Raw genomic sequence first — 19,832 nt, forward strand, 5'->3', positions numbered from 1 at the left:
GCTAATGCTGCACGTGACCATAAGCTAACCAATCAGCAGCACTCTTGTTGAGCAGCACATTTTCATATTTCTGCTGGAGCTGAGTTAGCTGCTTACTGTTCACCGCGGTCGACCAAAAAGGTGGAAGTAAGCTGAGTTCTGCTTGATTTTATTAGGTTCTCTAGCATTGTTGTCTTAAATTGCTTTAACGTTAGATAAAACGTGTGTCTACTTCGTGTATATTGTGTTGAACAAATGTTAAGGCAAATCTAGCACTGCAGGTCAGAAAATGAACTACTATGGATCTGAATAAGCTTTAAATAAGCCCTATGCTTCGAAGTGTTTGCGCCTTGCTGCATTATTTGATCTTCCTTTGGGATCAATAATGTATTTTTAATTCAATTAGAATTTTCATTGTCTTGTGAAAGTCCAGGCCGAGTCCACACGGAGCTAGATGCATCCGTATTTTCGTCCACTCGCATCAAGAGGAATAATGCACAGTCAAACTGAACAAAATGTAAACAGTACGACACGAAAGAGAGGTATACAAGTTGGCCCCGTCCACGTCTCAGTCCAACCCTCCTAAAGATGGTTGTAAATGGCATCATGGAGTGGAGAAGCATTGTTGTGATGACATGCTGAAGGGGGCGTGTCGGAAAGGGCAGGAGCTTCCTAAAGTGTAAAGTGACAGAGGGGATTTCTATAACAACTGAAGGCAACTTCATTGTACTATAAATTGCACTCTAAATATGTCACTAGAGACAACACTTTAGTATTTTTTCTTACCTCAAAATAATAATTATCAATGTTTAAAAGTTGCTCCTGAGGTTTCGTTGTTTTTATAAACCAGTTTTGCCTTTCTGTGAGGTGTGTCTTTCTAACTTCAGGTGAGAAATGTGCCATCCTATCCTAACCCTCTTCAATATGATATGTGTTGTGACCTTGTCTCCCCCCTTTGTGCATGGTCAGTCACATAAACAATCATCAGATTAACTTGGACTCAAATCTGTTTACAGATTGCTGTGAGAATGAGAAAATCGCGGAAAAACAGAAGAGACCTCGGTCTGCTTCGTTCTGAAAGTGAGGATGACCCTCGAGGCTTTGAAAATATTAGTAACGGTGTTCCTGGGACCCCACGTAGTTTTACCATTGACAGCTATACTGAAGCTGTTTCGAAGGAAGGTGAGGAGGAAGAGAACATTTGTAAGTTTGTAAGAAACGGTATGTTTGTCTCATGTGATTTATACATTTGTAATTTAGAGACAGAAGTTGTGCCTGAAACTTTAGACAACCTTTTTTTCCTTTTCTTTTTTCAGGATTAACATCTTCAGATGAAGAGGATGACATGAGGGGTAATGGGCTTTCTTTATCTTCTTAAAGGGGCAGTATGTTATAAAATCAACTTTTTTGAGCTTTAAGACATGATGTTGTTTGACATCCAGTTTCAAAATTTTATATCTTTTTTTCTTGGGAATTTACTTTAAATTACCTCTATAAAGTCGTCAAGCTGCCCATCCAGTCAGAAGCACCAGAGAAACTCCTCCTCATTCAGGACACTAACAGATTAAATAACATTTGTAGGTATTTATGAGGCACTTTAAAGTTGTGTGTACACAACATAATTGTTACAAATTCTGGGTAAAGTGCAATTGTTCTGCACTTTACCCAGCATCTTTATGCATGTGAATATAAAATGTCCCGGTGTTCTTGTTTCAGCCTCTGAAGATGAAGCCACGTCCATTCGAAGGGAGGTTGCAGACGGTTCTCAGGGCATCGACATGTCAACGTTTCGTAAGTAGATTTGCATTTTTCCTTGATCCACCTGTCCAACTTTACAAAGTTGCTCCACTATGGCAAGCTGCAGACGGATGGGTCAATTTATGACGACCAGGAAGCTCACCAATCCAAATAATTTAGACTGAATTATAAAAAATTAGTAATTTAATGCTGCTGTAATGTAATCAGAGGCTAATTCATGTGTTTCAGGCTCTGTAAATCAAACGTTAGCTTACCTTTTGAAAGCCTTCTCACGCTCTGCAGGATCTCTCCACAGGGACGTTTCCAGTGAGTATTCACATCAATCAATCCACCAACAACTTCAAAGTGTTGCTAACTGCGTTACATCCCAATCTGGTAATTATTTATTTGCACACAAGACAACAGATTCAGACTCAGTTACATGTTTTTTGGGTGTTTTAGACTTATCTGGCTTTGCAGAGCAATCTAATGGACCTCGAGGACGGGAAACGTTGATGTCCAGTAAGTATCTATCCTAACTAATCCTCTCCTCACTTTTTATTTTGATCTAAGTTTTCATCGATTAATAATTTTTTTGATTTTTAGGCCCTCGATATGCAAACACAGCGCCTCGGCGCAGCGACCCGTCATCTCCCAGTGAGTATACATCACATCACACTTTAAAGCACCACTAGATTATTTTATCAGGGCTTGGTAAATAATGTTTAGTTTTGTTTTTTAGGATCTCGACACGGCTGTGTCAAAGATGAAATTCTTGATGGCTATAACTACAGGTAAAGAAACGACATAAAGCACCACATCAATAGCGATTAGCTTCTTCTGGTTGGTTTCCAGCAAAATGTAGGGGTTAAACAGTTTCTGCTTCATGACCTGGTCTTGTATTTCTAGTGATAAAATGTCTAAATTATTAAAATAAATAAAAATTGCACTAGATCCAGTAGTGGATCCAGATCCAGGCACCGCGATGAGGCGTCAAGGTCAAGATCCAGGCACTATGATGCGGCATCTGGGCACCGTGAATACTCCTCCAGGTCCAGGCACCACGATGTGCCGTCAAGGTCGAGATCCAGGCATCGCGACGGGCCTTCAAGGTCGAGATCCAGGCACCGCGATGAGGTTTCTAGGTCGAGATCCAGGCACAGCGCTGAGGCCTCCAGATCAGAAAATAGAGGTTGGACCTTCCCATTGCCTCAGGATGGTAAGTATTGATTAATTTACACCAAGACACTTTTTTTTCTTCTCTGACATGTTAAATTTGTGCAAAATTCACTTTCTTGAGTGTTACTTTATATTCTAATGTTATTCCATCATCAAAAACATACCTGGAGTGTTGCTTTGATTCTTTCACTGATGTTTGAGGAATCATTAAATCTACTGTGGCAGACATTTGGGGGTGTCTACATGCTTGCACAAACTGTGCGGTACTAAGAAATCCGCCAGACTAGCGCCAGCAGCAGTTAGCAAACACTTGGTGGAACTGCACATCTACTGAGCTCATCATACAAGCTACTTTCGAGTCCAACAGTTGTAAACAGCTTAATGGAAGAACGTTTCTGTGATGTGCTGAAGGCGGAGTGTCTGAAACAATAGGACCTCCTGATTAGGCCCCAGTGACCTAATCACTAGGTCCCAGTGAAGTGATTAGAAGTGATTAGAATCAGTTCAGTTCAGTGATTAGAATATTATTCATCTGATGATATTCTAATCACTTCACTGAACTGAACCGCACAGCATTCTGGGGGATTTAGGCAGAGGACAGGCTTTAGCCACTCAACCTCTGACAGCTAGCTAAATAAAGTTGATGGAATGAACTCATTTACTCACTCTTTGGTTACCTAGCAACTCACTCACTCTTTGCTTACCTCAGAATTTACTCACTCTTTGGTTGCCTAGCAACAACTTGTGGAGTAATTGGCGCAGAAGCAGCTTAAGATTCTGCCAATGTTTCTCATAACTGCTTAAAAAACAGAGAACAATGGTGTTGAGTGAAAACTTGAAAGGTCACAACACCAGTTTGGCAATATTTCAGATATTTAAAACAAAAATACTAATCAATAATTATTGATATTGACTTATAGGAAATGCTTATATCATGATATTTGTCAATCATTTCGTCCAGCCCCTACACACACAGCATTTTTGTAACAACTGAAGGTGATATAGTTACTTTATTGTGTTATTGAATGGCTCTATATGCCTGAAAAATACATAATACCCCCTTTTCGCACTTGGGCTATTCATAATAGCCCAAGTGCTATTATATCACAGACACTGATTACAAAAACAATAATCAAGCAACTAAGCAGCCTTGCTGCTCTAGGTAAAGATAACAATTTTAACCAATGGATGTTTATTGCAGTGTTCAAGCGGGAGCTCTTCAACATTCTGTTTGATATCCGCAATCGTCTTACCAGCGAACAGCCCATCCCTGCAGTCGTTCACATTGACAAGATGGAGACCATGGAAGACTTTGTGAGAGAAGAGGAACGCCTCTCTGACCCAAAAGTCTTTGAAACCTTTGTAAGTTTTACAAGTCTGGACAAAGCTTAGCATAACACATTAATCAAACACTGTTACGTTGGATTATCAGCAAAATATATCATGGATTCATCCCAACAGGTGCTGCATGTTTCCAGAATTGGAGGAAAGAACACCAAGGATTTTGTCAACAAAGTTCTTGACAGGTTTGTTTCCACACACACAGAGTGGATATGGATAGTATTTTGTCATATAGATTTATAATGATACATAATTGTAATTTATTGTTTTCCAGGCTCTTCACCAACGCACTGATGGCCAAATTCAATATGAAGGGGAAAGGGAAACGAGGCAAGAAACCTCTGGAAAATACAATGGTTTATAAAGCAATAAAAGGTAAGTTCACATTTTATTTTAAAAAAGGAAATGATTAGCTTCTGCTAATGTTTAAATAATGAGGAAGCTGGCTAAAATATGTTTATAGAGACTCCATCAACACATCTTTGTGCATTTTCCATTTTTTTTCTTTGCATTATTACTAGTCATTTGTTTTCTGCGAATGCAGATGGGATAATGACGGGGGACTGGGCAGCTACAGAGGACTTCGTAAGGCTGTATGCTGCGGAGCATCTGAAACACGCGCCACACAGATCTGGAGGCAGAGGACGGCAACTCACTGAAGACTGATGAACCTGCTTTCACTTTGTAATTCCAGATTTATGTTTTAAGCTGCAGTTTTAGCTATGAATCCAAAAAGACAAATAAAATAGTGTTTTTATTGTATATTCTCTATGAAGTATAGACCCAAGCAAGGTTGGCTGTAGAACATCATTTATGTGACTTTTTGTTTAGCACCAGTGTTGATGGTGTATCTGTTATACTGTTAATCCCTGTTTGAAAAATACTTTTTTATTGTTTTTTATTTCAGATATACTTTTACTGCCAATTTTAATCTCTTCTGTTGATCCATTAAAAAATAACTTAAAAACAGATTGGTGATTGTATTCCTGTAGCAAAATGCTCAAACTGTTAGCTTGCCTCAGCCAGATTTGAACTGGACATTATACTCCTTTACTAAACAGAGGAGCATCACACGGTCAGTTTTGATTTTTAATTTGTTTTAATGAGTTTCAGTATTTGAAATGGGCAACTTAATTATACTTTCTTTCTCAGCTTCCTGCAGTTTTAAGAACAAAAAGAAAAAAATAAGCAACATTTTGCACAAGAACTCAGGCATTAACAACAGATTAGAATCTAAGACTGAAAGCAAAGGAGCAGCAATACAGGAATCATAGAAAGCAACTTAAAAGGGGGAAATGTATGTGACCCATTATTTCCAAATTTAAAGTTTGAATTTGACATAGAAAAGACGTAAATGACTACTTTTGGTGATCCTGTGGATGTCAGGAAAAAAAACGTCTGGTGTCGGTCTACAGCTTCAGGAGACCAAAATCTGACATGCAAAAACAACTTAGACGTAATTTGGCGGCCTCTTTGCATCTGTATTAAAGTCTAAGTTCTGAAAAAGTCAATAGGTTTGGCTCAGAGTTTAGATTAAAATCTGAATTAACACTTTTTTTCCAGTAGCTCTAATATCCTTTCATTTTGGATTCTTCATCCAAGTCCTGGGGAAAAAAAGAAATTGATCTGTTTCATAGTTACCTAAATTGCAATCTGTTGTTCAAGTCTTGTAACGATGAAAATGAGCTCTGAAATGTTGAAGCATATGTGGTAAAAGATTTATAATACACAGCTGCAACTCTTCATCCCACCTTAAGCAGAAACAGTGCTCAAAGAACTGGAGCCTGTTCTGTTTAAAAGATCTTAATCTAAGAATCATTTGGCAAAATGACCAAAAATATGCATGTAGCAACCAGTTCAAGGAAGTTTGACACTACGTCATTAGATATGTAAATGTGAGGTAACTATAGTGAGACCTAAACCGCATCAAAATAGATTAAAATAGGAAGGAATAGAAAAGATGCACCACGAAATAGAATCTGACTGATCAGTTTATTTTCACATTAGTAGAAATGGAAAAAATACTTTTACACATGAATGATGGTTGAGTAGAATAATTAATATTAAATATATAAACAGAATGAGAAAAAAAATCACTTTATCACATTCAAAACGTGTTAAAAAGTTAAACTTTCCAATCGCCGGATAACAGACGGCAGCAGGTTTTTGATGAAAAACGTAGAACTTGAGCCACGTTTTAAAGTGTAAACTGTTTATGGAGGGAATCTGGAGTCTGTTCTCACTTCCCTGCCACCACAGCCAGCTGGTCCCTGATCCGTCCCAGTCCATCCAGTATGGTGTCCAGTGACTCCCTGCTCAGCTCCACTGTAACCGTGGAAACCGGCTCCCCACCTGCTGACGGACACGGATCCTCCATCTGAAAAGGTTTCGCATATCGAGATTCGGTTTCATGTATTGTGTCATCAGGAAGGTCACGACCTCTGCAGAGGGTCGATCAGGTTCTCACCTTCAGCTGGACCAGGCAGGTCGGCACCGCCATCCGACTGACCGAGTCAGAACCGGTCACCAGGTCCACTCTCCAGTCCAGGTCCTTCAGCTGAGGAAGGGAGACTGTAAACAAGAGCAGAGTTTGGTAGTAACTAGTTATATGTACTTGAGGAACTACTCTGAACTAATTTACTTTGAGTATTTTTGCTATGCTGTTTATTTTACTTTTATTTGAGTAATTTTATAATGAAGTGTCTACTTTTACTTGAGTAAAGTTTCTGGATTTTCTACCCACTGAATGAAAAACAAACATGTTTTAACCAAAAATTCACCAGACACAGACCTGCAGTTTTTTTAAAATAACTTTTATATTGACAGAAACTGATTTGAAAAATTCTGATTGATTTGAATAATTCTCATTTTGAGCTCTAAATACCAACATTTTCACATAACTTTATGTTTTGGTCTGACTGATTATGTCTTTTTTAAATATTAAATGTTTGTTTTGATCGGTTACTCAGAACTTGTGTAGCATTTTGACCAAATACATTTTTACTCGAGTAATTTCGTGGACTGCTGAATTTTACTTTTACTTGAGTAACTTAATCATGAAGTATTGCTACCCTTACTAAAGTAAAATATCTGGATATTCACTGAATGAAGAACAAACTTGTTTTAATTAAAAATTCACCAGACACAAACACATACCTGGAGTTTATGAAAAAGTTTCATTAAACTTTATATTGAAAGAAACTGATTTTGAAAAATATCTGATTTTTTTATTTTATTTATTTTTTGCTTGATTTTGTTGTTTTGTAATTATGTAATTTACATGAATATTTTAATTTTGATCTTTAAAATTCCAAAATTTCCACTCAACTTTATATTTTGGTCCATCTGACTGTGAAATTTTTGAATACTAAATGATTGTTATGATCAGTTATTCAATACATGAGTGGACATTTTACCACATACTTTTTTACTCTGGAGTAATTTCTTGGACATTTACTTTTTACTTTTACTTAAGTAAAAATATGTCTAAGTAGTGCTACTTTTACATGAGTTTTTGGGTTATCTACCCACTTCTGAACACAAGCAGTTATTTACCGAACCTTAGACTTAGAGGTAACACTGCAGCTTCTAATTAAAGGTTAAATAAATCAGCGCCAGAACATTTCCTGAAGTGTTTGTCCTCACAAAGACGGTAAAGAGAAGCAAGGCATTTACTCACCCTGATGGCTGAGAGCTTCTGTCCTCCACGCCGGACTGAAAAAATAAACTTAATGTCAACCAATAATTTAATTCCTGATCAGTCAAAGATAACTGAGATGTCTGAGTCACTAGCTGCATTTCCATCAACCTTGAAATTGTGCAATTTGATATTTCAAAAATAAATTTGCTCAATGGAAACACGCCCATTCTGAAAAAAACTCACATTTTTCGATATGTTTTTGCAGTAGGATGAGATTTTTGGGGAGGAGGTTGTATCAAAATTAGTGTATTTTACAACCTTGTTTGCTTTTATCCCTCACATCATCATTAAACCTTTACAGACTCATTTTTTTATAACATTCTGAGAATTTAGTTACATTTTCTGTGACTTTAACAAAAACCAAGAAACAACACAACAATGAAAATGTTTTTGTAATGTGACAGAGTCGATTTTACTGCTTTTGTCATCTGAACTAACTCAAATCAGTTTTAATTAATAATATTAAATTAATTAAAAATGGCATTTTTGACCTAATTTAAAAATTGGATTTCTTTAAATTCAAGTCAAACCTGAATATAAAGTGATCAATGTATTAATTAAGAAACACAAAATCCATAATATGGATATTGAGTGATTTACCAAATGCAAGCAGGTCAAATTAATATAAATCAATGTGAAAACCACTATATTTACTTAAAACCACTGTCAGAGTTTTGTGTTTTAGAAAAATAGGATATGGAAAGAAAGTATGAAAATAATCAAATGACTTTTCTTCTCATCCTTATCAGACCTGGAAAATAATCAAATCAGTTTGAATACTTCTTAAAGTTTCAGTAAGTCTGACCTGTTCTCCAGCAGGATCTTAGTGATCAGGTTCTTCAGGTTGGAGTGGAAAGACTCTGGGAATACTGCGAGGATCTGATCCGGAGACGTCAGGTTGTGGAAGAGGACATGGTGAGACAGAGTGTGGAGGGACTGGACCAGCTAAATGACAGATGGATGGCACAGAATCAGATTAAAAATCCAAATTAAATTATGTTTTCATTTTTCTGTGAGTGGAGAAATCTGGATGCTGATTGTTTAAAAATTCTCTGCTAGTTTAGTAAAAGTCACTTCAAGTCAAAATGAGCTAATTTCCATTCGGACAAAAGTTGTTAAAGAGATGCTCCCCTTTAATATTGCTGAAAAGCCGCCATTTTGAAAAACGTTTGACAAAGTACTTTCACTTTTTTTTTGCTATACTTTTTTGCCTGTTTTTCTTGTTTAATCTGAAAGATGGACATTTCTCTAAACACAATTTCAGTTACAGACATTTCATAATTCATTTTAACTATTGTTGTTTACATTGTTTTATTTATTTTGGATATTTTAAATGTTTTAATTTCCAGTGTTAAATGTTCTTTACCACTGATCTTCCAGAGGGTGTTCTTGCCTTTAATACTATTATGCTAATTGGAAATGGTCTAAAAATTTGATTATTATTAAACACGATGATTTCTCTCTCTCTGTGTGTGTGTGTGTGTGTGCGTGTGTGTGTGTGTGTGTGTGTGCGTGCACGTGTGTGTGTGTGTGTGCGTGCGTGCTTGTGTGTGTTACCTGAGCTGCCTGTGCTGCAGGGATGCTGAAGGTGGCTGCAGTGTTTTCTGTAAGCCTCCGGTTCAGGACTCTGTGGCTCTGAACGCACACATCTCTCACTGCATCTTTAGATGGAGCCTGAAAGACACATAAAAAAAAATAATCAGAAAATAAACATGGCCTTTAAAGGACTCTTTCACTAAAACCACAATTCAGAAATCCAGGAAGTGAGATAAAACCAGCCTTGACATAAGATGATCAGTTCGTTGTGGCTTTACCCGTTTCTGAAAGACCAACTCAGGCTCAGGAGATGTGGCTGCAAAACTTTAAAATGTCCTATTCATACCATCATTTGCTCAAATAAAAAAATTTGAAATAAAAAAAAATGAACAGAAGAAGTAAATATTAAAACATCTGAATCTGACAGCGAATTGATTCAAGTTACTCTGTTTTTGTTTCACATCTTATCAATATTTATAAAGAACAAACATGACAACAGGTCAAGGTTCAACATAAGAACAATTTTCAGGGCCTGGTAAAAATGATCTAATGTACAAATGAAAATGTACTAATGACTTAGATCCTTAAATAGTTTTACTTATGTTAACTTCCTGTTTGAGTTGGCATGCTTTTATTTTAAAGGGACAACTTCCTGTTTAACTCTTAGCGCAAATGGAGCTTAACGGAAATCTAAAGACAAGATAATTTGAAGCAGAGTTTAAAATGCATCTTGTTAAAAAACAGCCCCCTAGATAGAGGCACAAGGTACGTTTATGACGTAAATAAGAAAATGTTTTAAATATGGTGGATCTGACTGAACAAATGAAGCTCCGGGTTTAACTGGTTGTTAGCCTGGTCTGGAACAGGCTAGCTGAAGAGGATAAATCGCCATGGTAACTTATGAGCTACTGCTTTTATGAAAACGAGTCAAGGCTTAATTCAACCGGAAAATCCAGGCTTAATCCGATATCCTGGTTTTGTGAAATAACCTTCCACAGAAAAACAACTCTTGTTTTCAATACAAAAAACCGCAGATAAAGTGCTTAGAGCAGATTAAAGTAAGCAAATAACAGATATTCCTATTTTAACCACGTTTTCTAAAACACTCAGAAGACAATTACACGTTTTCCATCAAGTCTCAATTAAAAAATATCAAAAACAACGTTCTTTGCCTTTAGAAGGAGCTGCAAGTTGGTGAAATCTTCACTGCTTAGCGCAGCAGCCATGTTGACAAGACAGGAGTCATGTGATGCAATGCTGGCGCTATGACTGATGGGAAATGAAGTTCAAACCACGATGTTAGTCAACTAGGAACCAGAAAAAACTTATTTTTTAAAATTTTAACAGGAAAATAAAATTAATTAAATAAAATATTAAAAAACAAATCAATAAAACTATTAACCACAAATGGCGTGGATGCAAATGTCCATGTGTTACATCCCATATTTTACAGTTTGTTTTGTAATTATAACTTCAACAAAAATTACATTGATTTACCGAAAAGAATATCTAAGCTCCTAGTAGTAATTTCGGCCAAAACAACAGAAAATAATAATAATAAAAAAACAAATAAAACCTAAAAATAAAACAAAATTAAAACTACTATTAAATAACTAATATTAACATATTAGGCAGAAAAAAGATTAAGCTCGACAATATTTCAATAAAATGTACTTCAAACTTTATTGATAGACCCCTGATACAAATTAAACACAACGCAACATAAATACCATAATAAAAAATAAGAATATAATTAAGCATAAAAAAGTAATCCTATGTAATTATAAGAATTATACCATAATATTTAAGTAATTAATTCAGTACAGTTTTTTGCTCACTGATTTATAATAACTTTATTTGGACTGAAAGACAAAAAAACAACAAAAAAACAGAAGTGAGAAAAAGTTGTAAAAAATGGTTTTTTGTGTTATTTTGAATCTCAACATGATAAATTATTGGAAGGAACGGCTAACTTTAAATGAAAAGCAAATAAACAGATTTGACACAGAAAAGATAATAAATATGAGACATATGGCAAACTTTAGACTACAGCAGACAGAACGAAATTAAATTGACTGTTACAGGCTGCAGAACTTTTTCTGTCCACTTCTTTGTAGTAGGAAGTGTTAAACGGAGTTGCTTCCGGTCCAAATTTCCGGTCCTGGCCTCGTTGTGGTTGCGGAGGTGTGGGCAGGTCCCTGCAGAAACTCCCTGCGGGGGGATAACGCATCGTAGACGGGCTGAAGGCTGTCCGGATTCCGGCGGTAGCAGCAGCAGGTCCGCCGCTTGGAGCCGTCAAGATGTCCGTGTCCGGAATGAAGAAGCAGTTCCACAAAGCCAGCCAGGTAAGAGCCGAACCGAGCCGAAAAGAACCAGGTTAAAACGAGTGGAGATTCAGGATGTGGGCCGTCGTGTTTCGAGGCTCCATTGCGACACAGGGCCTGGTACCGATCCACCTGGAAAGCTTCTCCCAAGGAAAGATGCAGGATGAGGGTCCGCCTTGTTTATGTTTATTAAGATTTTTATTCCCGGTACATCAGAGTATGACGTAGGCTGCACTTTGCACTTTGTTATGGTTGTAATTATAGGTTAAACATTAATTATCAGAAAGAGATTATGTGTTAATTCGCTCCAAAGGGAAAGATTATTTTAAAGCTCTGATTTAGATTTAGCAAGGCCATACAAACTTTTCCTCTGAACTTTATTACCAAAATATTACAATCTGACTATAAGTAAACTAAATTCTCCCTATCTTCAATGTCACTAGTTGCAGATTTACTCCTGATATAAACAAGATATTAAAAACTTAAAGGTTTTCCACATTCTTACAAAAAATTTGAATAAAAGTCTGAGATAAACACTTTAATGGGCACTCTGTTTATACTTCTTCCTATCCTTTTCTTAATTTATCATTCAGTGTTTCAAATAAGTAAGTCATGCTTGTTTCTGGTGAGAGTTGGACTTTGACAAAGTTGCCTTTTGTCATCAATTCTGTCCATAACCTTTGTTGTCAAATTTTCTTGATGCAGCTGCAGTTGAGGGTTGGGATGCAGTGATTTATCGACCAGCCAATTTATTGGCACAGATTTTCTTAATTTTGGAAGATCGGTGATACTTGCATGTGAAGTTGATCTTATCTACCTCAGATAAGGTCTAAAAATCAGCCGCTTTCCTCTTCTGCTCTGCAGTGACAGGTTTGACTGATGGATCGGCCCACCAGGTCATGTCTGTTTGCAGTTAACACTCCCACTGTTACCAACTTAGTGACTTATTTGCTATATTTAACAAAATTTCAGACAAAAAAATTGGTATTGGCCAAAATTGGAATTGGCCAGTGAGCCTTTTTAAAGATCATTAATCTGCTATCAACCAGGAAACTGCAATCGGTGCAGCTTTTATTCTGAGTTGAAGGAATGTGGTTCTGTTGGCTTCGTCAGACTGTCATCTCCAGTTTATCTGGATCAGTTTAAAGCTGAGTGATCAAGCGCCTTACAATGCAGTAGTTCAGATAGTTTGTGTCCAGCTAGAGCGGTTATCAATCCAAATTTGAGAAGATTTTCCATCTTTCGCCACTTTCAGAGGTTGAAAGTTTCAGGAATTTAGTTTTTGATTGATTTCTGAAAACTGTCTGGTTTTCTGGAGCTCTGATGTGTTTTAACCTGATTTCTTTCGGCAGCTTCTGAACGAGCGCCTGATGGGAGCTGAGGGAACCAAACTGGATGAAGATTTCCTGAAGATGGAGAAGGTGAATGTTTGAGTTTGTCTTGTCTTTCTAAAAAGTAAATTTTATTTTTTTTTTCTTATTTCAAGTTTACCAAGATATTTGCAATAGAAACTAGACCAAAAATAGTTGGTATAATTTTGTGATTTTGCAGTGCACTTTGGAGATTGAAGGTAACCGATTGAACTTCTTCCCTCTGTGTTTTTCATCAGACTGTCGCAGTGATGAACGTTCTGCTGGGTGAGCTGATGTCCAGAACCACAGAGCTACTCCAGCCAAACCCAGGTACCACATGATTTAACGCCCAGACTCACAGTCCAACCAGCATCTGAGCCAAAACAGGACCTGTAACACATTTTACATGTTACAGGTAACATGTAAGATGTTACCTGTAACATTGGTGCATCTCTATTATTCATCTCAAAATGAATAATAAAGATGCACCAATATGAAAAATCTTAGCCAATATCAGTATTTCATATTGATATTATGGCTAATTAGTGATACTGATATTCAATCGATATATCATATATTTCTCTATCCTTTCAAAGCGGAGAAAAAACACCCATTGCTTCTCCTGTGCTGTCCAAACAAACTCATCATCAGTAAATACCAATGTTAATACATAAATGCTGTGCATTCATAATTAAAAAGACAAAGTTCTGCTTATTACAGATTCTGACAGAAATTAGCTTAAAAAAGTAAATCTTTGGAAGGTTGTGGGATGTAGACATGAGGAATAGATTTCATAATTTTAATATGAAAGCCAAGCTGAATTATGATTTATGCATGAAAAGCAGAAAATCTCCAAATTAGCACCGAAAATGTGTGAGAAAAAGTTTATTATTGAAGGATCAGAATTAACTTGGATGTTTCTCCATCTCCAGATCAGAATATTATGAATTATACTTCAGATCTGAAGGAATCTGGAGGAATTTAATGGAGAAATGTAGCTACATGGCATGACATTTACAAAGCCACAAACAGAAATATAATGTTTGGGAAAATATTCCCATTTGAAATAAGCTCCTTTAGGATGTCACTTATTTAAAGAAGTGTGATTTCTATCGCTAAAATGCACGATAAAGCCACCCCTGGTCTTCAGTGGCAAAACTTCTTTTTCTTGAAAGTTTTGTGTTCATAAATTAAACTGATGACAAATTAAAATGAATAAAAATGTAAATTGAAATGTGTTTTTGTGTCTGCAGCCTACAGAGCTAAACTGAGCATGCTCAGCACAGTGTCCAGGATCCGAGGACAGGTGCGGACAGTGGGATACCCGCAGACAGAGGGAATGCTGGGGAAGTGCATGTTGTTCTACGGCCAGGAGCTCGGACCTGCTTCTGAATTTGGTACACACAAATTAAAATAAATTTATACAAATTAATGAGCATAGGTGGGCAGAGTACCTAAAAACTGTACTCAAGTAAGAGTAGCACTACTTCAACATCTATGAAGTATATATGAAGTAGTGCGCAAGTCAAAGTAAAAGGTAACCATCCAAGAAATTACTCAAGTAAGAGTAAAAAAGTGTTTGGTAAAAGGTCTACTCGAGTACTAAGTTATTGATCAAAGTATCAATCATTTAATATTTAAAAATTACATCATCAGACGGATCAAAATATAAAGTTCAGTGGAAATTGTGGTATTTTAAGGACCAAAATGACAATAATTTATAGAAGTAACAAAAAATAACAAAATCAGCCCATAGAAAATGTTTCCAGATCAGTTTCAATACAAAAACTGAAAATGAAACTTTAACAAAAACTGCAGGTTTGTGTGTCTGATGAATTTTTGGTTAAAACATGTTTGTATGTAGAAAATCCAGAAATTTTACTCGAGTAAGAGTAGAGATACTCCATAGTAAAATTACTGAAGTAAAAGTAAATAGTACAGCATAGTAGAAATACTCCTAAAAGTAATTTTTTTTTCTAAAGTTACTCAGGTCAGTGTAACTAGTAATGGTCAGGTCAATGTAACAATGTAACTAGTTACTACCAAACTCTGTTGATGAGGCACCTTCAGATGTGTTTGAACTCTTCGTCTTGACTCTCCTGCTGTTTTTCTGCGGTCGTCCTCTTCCTCGCCTCCTGATCAGGCGGCGCTCTGATGGATGTGGGCGGAGCTCTGCAGAAGGTTGGCCAGGCCAAAGACGCTCTGGACGTCGGCATCAAGCGGACGTTCATCGACCCTCTGCAGGGGCTGCAGCAGTCAGACATGAAGCAGATCAAGGTGAGCCGCCATTAAATCCCACCTCAAGTCTTTATTCGAACTGAATTAGATGAGCTCACTTGTTATTGGTGCCAGAATCTAGGCCAGCAGGAGGTCTGAAGCTTGTTTGTTTACGTTTATCTGATTGGTTCCTCAGTACCAGCTGAAGAAGGTGAACGGCCAGCGGCTCGATTTTGACTATAAGAAGAGACGAAGAGGAAAAGTGTCAACAGAAAGCGTTCGGCTGGCGTGGGATAAGTTTATGACGTCCAAAGAGCTGGCAGAGAGGAGCATGTTCGTCCTGCTGGACAGTGATGTGAGTTGGGAACCAGATGTTTATTCTTTTACTTTCTGTTTAATTTTGTTCAACCTGTACTGCAGTAAACCATAAAACTTAAAGGAAGTTTGGGACTAAATACCTGAAAGAATCTTCATGACTTGGTTTCCAGGAAGACATTACATACACTTTTCCGCACTTTCAATCCCCCAAAATGTCCAGCCATTTTTTTATTAATCTCTAACTTTCAAAATAAAATTATAAACCGTTTTTATCTAGTATGACTTTGAAACACTTCAATCCTTCACGAAAATTTATTTTCACCAATTTTAACCACAATATCAGCTCTTAAAATCTTAGTTCAATTTAAACAAAAAAAGGTCATACAGAAGAATTCAGTCAGTTACAATAACATAAATAATAATAATAACAATAACAGTAATAATGGGTTTTATTTATAATGACATTTATGTCTTTAGATCTCAAAGGGCAACAAAACAAAAAAAACAAGCAAATTAAATTAATAAAAATAATAAAATAAATGAATAAATAAGAGATTAAAACAAATATCTAAAAAAGTGGACAAAAATTTTGGCTAAAAAGAAATGTCTTAAATTAATCTTAAATCACTAGAATCTGACTGGAATTTATGTAACTCTCTGACACTGAGGGCAGCACAATCCACTGATTTGTTAATAAAGTAATAGAATAGAATAGAAAATACTTTTGTCTTAATTAAATAAAATAATCATTAGTTGCATTTCTTCACAGGAGCTTGAAAACATTGAGAATGTCCCAAATGTCCATCGAACTGGGAAAAAAAGGCGTTTTTCTGTCTGATTAGCACCGATGACTTAAAGGAGAACATCAGTAGAAATGATGAGTCGGACTTGATTCACGCATGGAGTCAGGAAGCTGTGGTACCGATCCGCTCTGGTGTTTCTCCTGCAGGTGGATCTGATTGGCCCGCTGGCTGCTCTGATCGCCGCTCTGCTCGACTTCCACCGCAACGCCCAGCGCGTCCTGCTGGACCTGCAAAGTGACCTGCAGGCCAGGTGAGTTTGGCTTCGTGTAGCAATGCACCGATCCACATTTTTCACTTACGATACCGATATCTGAGGTTTGTATCGGCTGATACCGATCTGATCCAGAAAAACAGCGACTTAAAATATTTCTTCTTTTAAAAAACACAGACATAAATGTACTGAATTACAACACACTTAAAAACACAAATAACATCATGAGCTTGGTCAAACATGTATAAACAAATCAACTTTAATTTGTTCAGTCAGTGCAATAGGGAATAAACCAGCCAATGTCAAATAAATAAAAGAAACCGAAACAGACAAAAACAACACGTTTGGTCAAACATGTAAAAATAAACTGCTACAAACTTTCTTTCAAATAGTCCAGACAGTGGAATTACAAATTTTAAATATAGTATAAGATAAGTCATGAAGCCCTTATGGTTTGGATACATCGTCACCAAAGCCAATCTAGAATTTTTTTCAGTATTGTTTCCAATACAGATATTGATATCGGATCGATGCATTTCTACGTTAGTGGGGAAAAAACTGATGTTTATTGATATCCTCTTGATTATCAGAACCATCAGAATTAAAGTGTTACATCTGTCTCCACATAACCTTTGACCTCTCTCTTACATCAGGTTGACTGCTGCCAGTAACAAACCAGCTCGCCAGTTCAGATCCGAAAAGATTCGGGTCGAGGGCGACCCCAACGGTACCGTCGGGTTTTACCACCAGCTGTCAGCTGCGGCTCCTCGTTCTTCAGGTCTGTTCAGAAACTTCCTCCATGTTGAACATTTTAAAGGTGATTAGAGGTCAACTTTCTGAACCTGAACAAAAACAAAACATCAATTATTCAGGTTCTGGAACATCATCATCTCACAGATGTTCTGGTCTCCCTAAACTGGTTTCCAATCGGTCCAGCAGCAATTAGCAAACACCTGATGCGACTACTGAGCTCATTATATGAGTGAAACTTCTCAGTGAAACGCTGTTAAAGGGTTAATAGAGGATGACTTCCTAAAGCCAGAGTTTCAGAAAGTGCAGGAGTTTCTTAAAGAGACAGGAGCCCAATTTCAAGGTGGTAAACTTGTTTTAAGTCATATTTATAACAACTGAGGGTAGCAGTTTTATAGCACTTAGCTGTGCTATAAAATCATTCTAGTGCCTGGAAAACATAATATTGCCCTTTAAGGCTGATCTGCAAGTGTCTTGTAAAACGTATTTTTGTTTTCATCTAATCTGGACTCAGGAGAAGAGAGCTCAGTGATAACATCCAGCCCAGACAGCTTCATCTCCAACTTTGGTGAGAAAACATCATCAGGCTGTTTTAGCAGAGACCAGTTTCCCCGGGGAGATTCCAGCGTCTTCCACTCGTCATTTTTTTTAATGTTTGAGAAGTTTCCGAGTTTTCAACCTGAGTCCAGCATCAGCAATCAAAACATCTGAGGTTTAACTGGAGGTTTAACTGCATTTTCCTCTCTGATTTCCTCTCAGCTGACTGTAAGCTGCTCCTGAATCAGCCTTGTTGCCGGGCGATTTACTCCTTCACGTCGAAACGCGACGACGAGCTGGACTTCAGCGAGGGAGAGGTCATCGTGCTCACCGGCCAGGTTGACGGCGACTGGTACGAGGGAACGCTCGGGGAGCGATCCGGGCTTCTACCTGTCAGCTACGTGGAGGTGCTGGTGCCTCTGCCGTTACCATGACAACGTCTCATTGGACTCTGGAGCTGGATGTCGGTCCGACTTCTGATGATATGCAAGTTCTGACGCGTCTGTTTGCACTTTTCTATAAGTGAATCCGTTATAAAGAGAAACGGGGTCGACGGGTGCCTTCAGGAGAATCCTTCTCACTGCGTTTTGTTCTTTTTTCATAAATCGTAGTTTATGAAAACACAAAAAAAAACTTCACATAGAGTCTCTTGAGTTCCAACTGGACCTGACTTAATGCTCAGGTTTTGGTCTTCAGAGGTTCAACTTCTACAAGTTCCAAGGCTTTATTTCTTACACTGCAAACACTCTTCTTCTTATCAGGTATTGTTTTATCTAGTTTCTAGTGCAAATATCCCAGCTCACTTGAAATAAGACAAAACTAACCCACAAGTAACTTTTTACCAAGATATAGGAGCTTATTTTAAGTAAATGTTGATGAAAGAGTACTAGTTCCATTGGCAGATTATTCAACTTATAACAAGACATTTTTAATCGAAAAAAATGCCAGTGGAACAAGTTCTTTTTAATCTGTATTAATGGATTACTGACTTAAAAGAATCTCCTGTATCTTGCTGAAAAGTTACTTACAAATGTACTAAGATTTTTGGGCTAGAAACTAGACAGAAAATACTTGGTAGTTTGGCCTTTAGAAACTATGTGTGAAACACTTAGTTCACCACAGGATCCGTCAGCTGGTAGAACCACATCCAGCAGGAAAAGCTTTCAGGATTTTACTTTCCTGTACTTCTTTGAAGGTCCCACCACAGCATTTCAATCAAGTTGAGGTCTGGGCTTTGACTAGGCCAGACCAACACATTGATGCTGTTCTATCTTAGATTTGCTGCTGTGTTTGGAGTCATTTTCATGTTGATGACCAAACTTCAGCTGTTGGACAGGTGGCTTCACACACCTTTGTATACGGAGGAGTTCATGGTTGCCTTGGTAACTGCAAGGTGGCCAGATCCTGGTCCTTATGGTGAATTTGGTGGGTTTTTCACTTCTTAAAAGATGGGCAGCTTTTTGTTTTGATCAATCTTTCTCCATGTAGAATGACTGATTATAGATAATCTGTAAATGACCTCGTAACCCTTTCATGGGCAGCGGCAGTTGTTTCTCTAAAATCATACTGATGTCTTTCTATCTTGGTACTGTATTAAAACACACCCATGTGGTCCATAACATACAAACTGCCAACACTCCTTCTTTTAGTACTTATACTGATGGTTACAGGTAAATCAGTACATCTGATGGCTTAATTTTTCCTTCTAAAAACTCAAAGCAGCAAGAGTGGGACTCTTTCAAGGAGAGCTCAGGGAAATCCTGATAGAATTAGACCAACAGTAAAGCCTAAGTGGAGAAAACAGTTAGACAAAACCATCTAAAGAATGGCTTTTAAGGTAAACAAATC

The 19,832-nt window shown here is 37.3% G+C and overlaps 3 protein-coding genes across 12 annotated transcripts; 2 read left to right on the forward strand and 1 right to left on the reverse strand.

Annotated features, from left to right (window-relative positions):
* The first annotated feature begins 21 nt into the window (after positions 1 to 21).
* LOC103148644 (pre-mRNA-splicing factor CWC21-like) lies at positions 22 to 5,206 on the forward strand. 8 transcript variants are annotated; one of them, XM_016679367.1, is made up of 15 exons: positions 22 to 126; positions 996 to 1,200; positions 1,296 to 1,331; positions 1,479 to 1,556; positions 1,696 to 1,770; positions 1,966 to 2,112; positions 2,197 to 2,238; positions 2,323 to 2,373; positions 2,459 to 2,510; positions 2,670 to 2,726; positions 2,775 to 2,935; positions 4,097 to 4,257; positions 4,357 to 4,421; positions 4,511 to 4,611; positions 4,781 to 5,206. In XM_016679367.1, exons 2-15 carry the CDS (start codon positions 1,008 to 1,010, stop codon positions 4,900 to 4,902), a joined length of 1,341 nt encoding a protein of 446 aa, XP_016534853.1. In that variant the 5' UTR covers positions 22 to 126; positions 996 to 1,007; the 3' UTR covers positions 4,903 to 5,206. The 8 variants fall into 8 exon arrangements, with proteins under 8 accessions (XP_016534853.1, XP_016534849.1, XP_007567565.1 ...); XM_016679363.1 differs by having other exon boundaries at positions 2,670 to 2,935; XM_007567503.2 differs by having other exon boundaries at positions 1,966 to 2,043; positions 2,179 to 2,238; positions 2,670 to 2,935.
* A 1,003-nt stretch (positions 5,207 to 6,209) lies between these two features.
* On the reverse strand, positions 6,210 to 10,748 carry commd9 (COMM domain containing 9). Its single transcript, XM_007567509.2, has 6 exons — positions 10,645 to 10,748; positions 9,494 to 9,610; positions 8,742 to 8,881; positions 7,916 to 7,950; positions 6,704 to 6,807; positions 6,210 to 6,613 (listed from the first exon to the last, which is right to left on the reverse strand). Exons 1-6 carry the CDS (start codon positions 10,696 to 10,698, stop codon positions 6,476 to 6,478), a joined length of 588 nt encoding a protein of 195 aa, XP_007567571.1. The 5' UTR covers positions 10,699 to 10,748; the 3' UTR covers positions 6,210 to 6,475.
* sh3gl3b (SH3-domain GRB2-like 3b) lies at positions 9,868 to 18,617 on the forward strand. Of its 3 annotated transcripts, none has more exons than XM_016679370.1 (11): positions 9,868 to 10,237; positions 11,593 to 11,817; positions 13,149 to 13,217; positions 13,406 to 13,478; positions 14,402 to 14,545; positions 15,292 to 15,425; positions 15,562 to 15,720; positions 16,633 to 16,736; positions 17,351 to 17,475; positions 17,962 to 18,015; positions 18,207 to 18,617. In XM_016679370.1, the coding sequence occupies exons 2-11, from the start codon at positions 11,773 to 11,775 to the stop codon at positions 18,416 to 18,418; spliced, it is 1,119 nt and encodes a 372-aa protein (XP_016534856.1). In that variant the 5' UTR covers positions 9,868 to 10,237; positions 11,593 to 11,772; the 3' UTR covers positions 18,419 to 18,617. The 3 variants fall into 3 exon arrangements, with proteins under 3 accessions (XP_016534856.1, XP_007567572.1, XP_007567573.1); XM_007567510.2 differs by lacking the exon at positions 9,868 to 10,237 and adding an exon at positions 10,682 to 10,770; XM_007567511.2 differs by lacking the exons at positions 9,868 to 10,237; positions 17,962 to 18,015 and adding an exon at positions 10,682 to 10,770.
* The last annotated feature ends 1,215 nt before the right edge of the window (positions 18,618 to 19,832 follow it).

The sequence above is a fragment of the Poecilia formosa genome, unplaced genomic scaffold, assembly GCF_000485575.1.
Source record: "Poecilia formosa unplaced genomic scaffold, Poecilia_formosa-5.1.2 Scaffold209, whole genome shotgun sequence".
Taxonomy (NCBI): Eukaryota; Metazoa; Chordata; class Actinopteri; order Cyprinodontiformes; family Poeciliidae; genus Poecilia; species Poecilia formosa.

Excerpts from the sequence above, each read along its gene's own strand:
- commd9 (XM_007567509.2), bottom strand. The coding sequence starts at position 10,698 with ATGGCTGCTGCGCTAAGCAGTGAAGATTTCACCAACTTGCAGCTCCTT. Across the intron at positions 7,951-8,741 it reads AAGATCCTGCTGGAGAACAG|TCCGGCGTGGAGGACAGAAG; the intron begins GTCAGACTTACT and ends TTATTTTTTCAG. Across the intron at positions 6,808-7,915 it reads AGAAGCTCTCAGCCATCAGG|TCTCCCTTCCTCAGCTGAAG; the intron begins GTGAGTAAATGC and ends TCTTGTTTACAG.
- sh3gl3b (XM_016679370.1), top strand. The coding sequence starts at position 11,773 with ATGTCCGTGTCCGGAATGAAGAAGCAGTTCCACAAAGCCAGCCAG. Across the intron at positions 13,218-13,405 it reads ATTTCCTGAAGATGGAGAAG|ACTGTCGCAGTGATGAACGT; the intron begins GTGAATGTTTGA and ends GTTTTTCATCAG. Across the intron at positions 14,546-15,291 it reads CGGACCTGCTTCTGAATTTG|GCGGCGCTCTGATGGATGTG; the intron begins GTACACACAAAT and ends CCTCCTGATCAG.
- LOC103148644 (XM_016679363.1), top strand. The coding sequence starts at position 1,008 with ATGAGAAAATCGCGGAAAAACAGAAGAGACCTCGGTCTGCTTCGTTCT. Across the intron at positions 2,239-2,322 it reads ACGGGAAACGTTGATGTCCA|GCCCTCGATATGCAAACACA; the intron begins GTAAGTATCTAT and ends TTTGATTTTTAG. Across the intron at positions 2,511-2,669 it reads CTTGATGGCTATAACTACAG|ATCCAGTAGTGGATCCAGAT; the intron begins GTAAAGAAACGA and ends AAATTGCACTAG.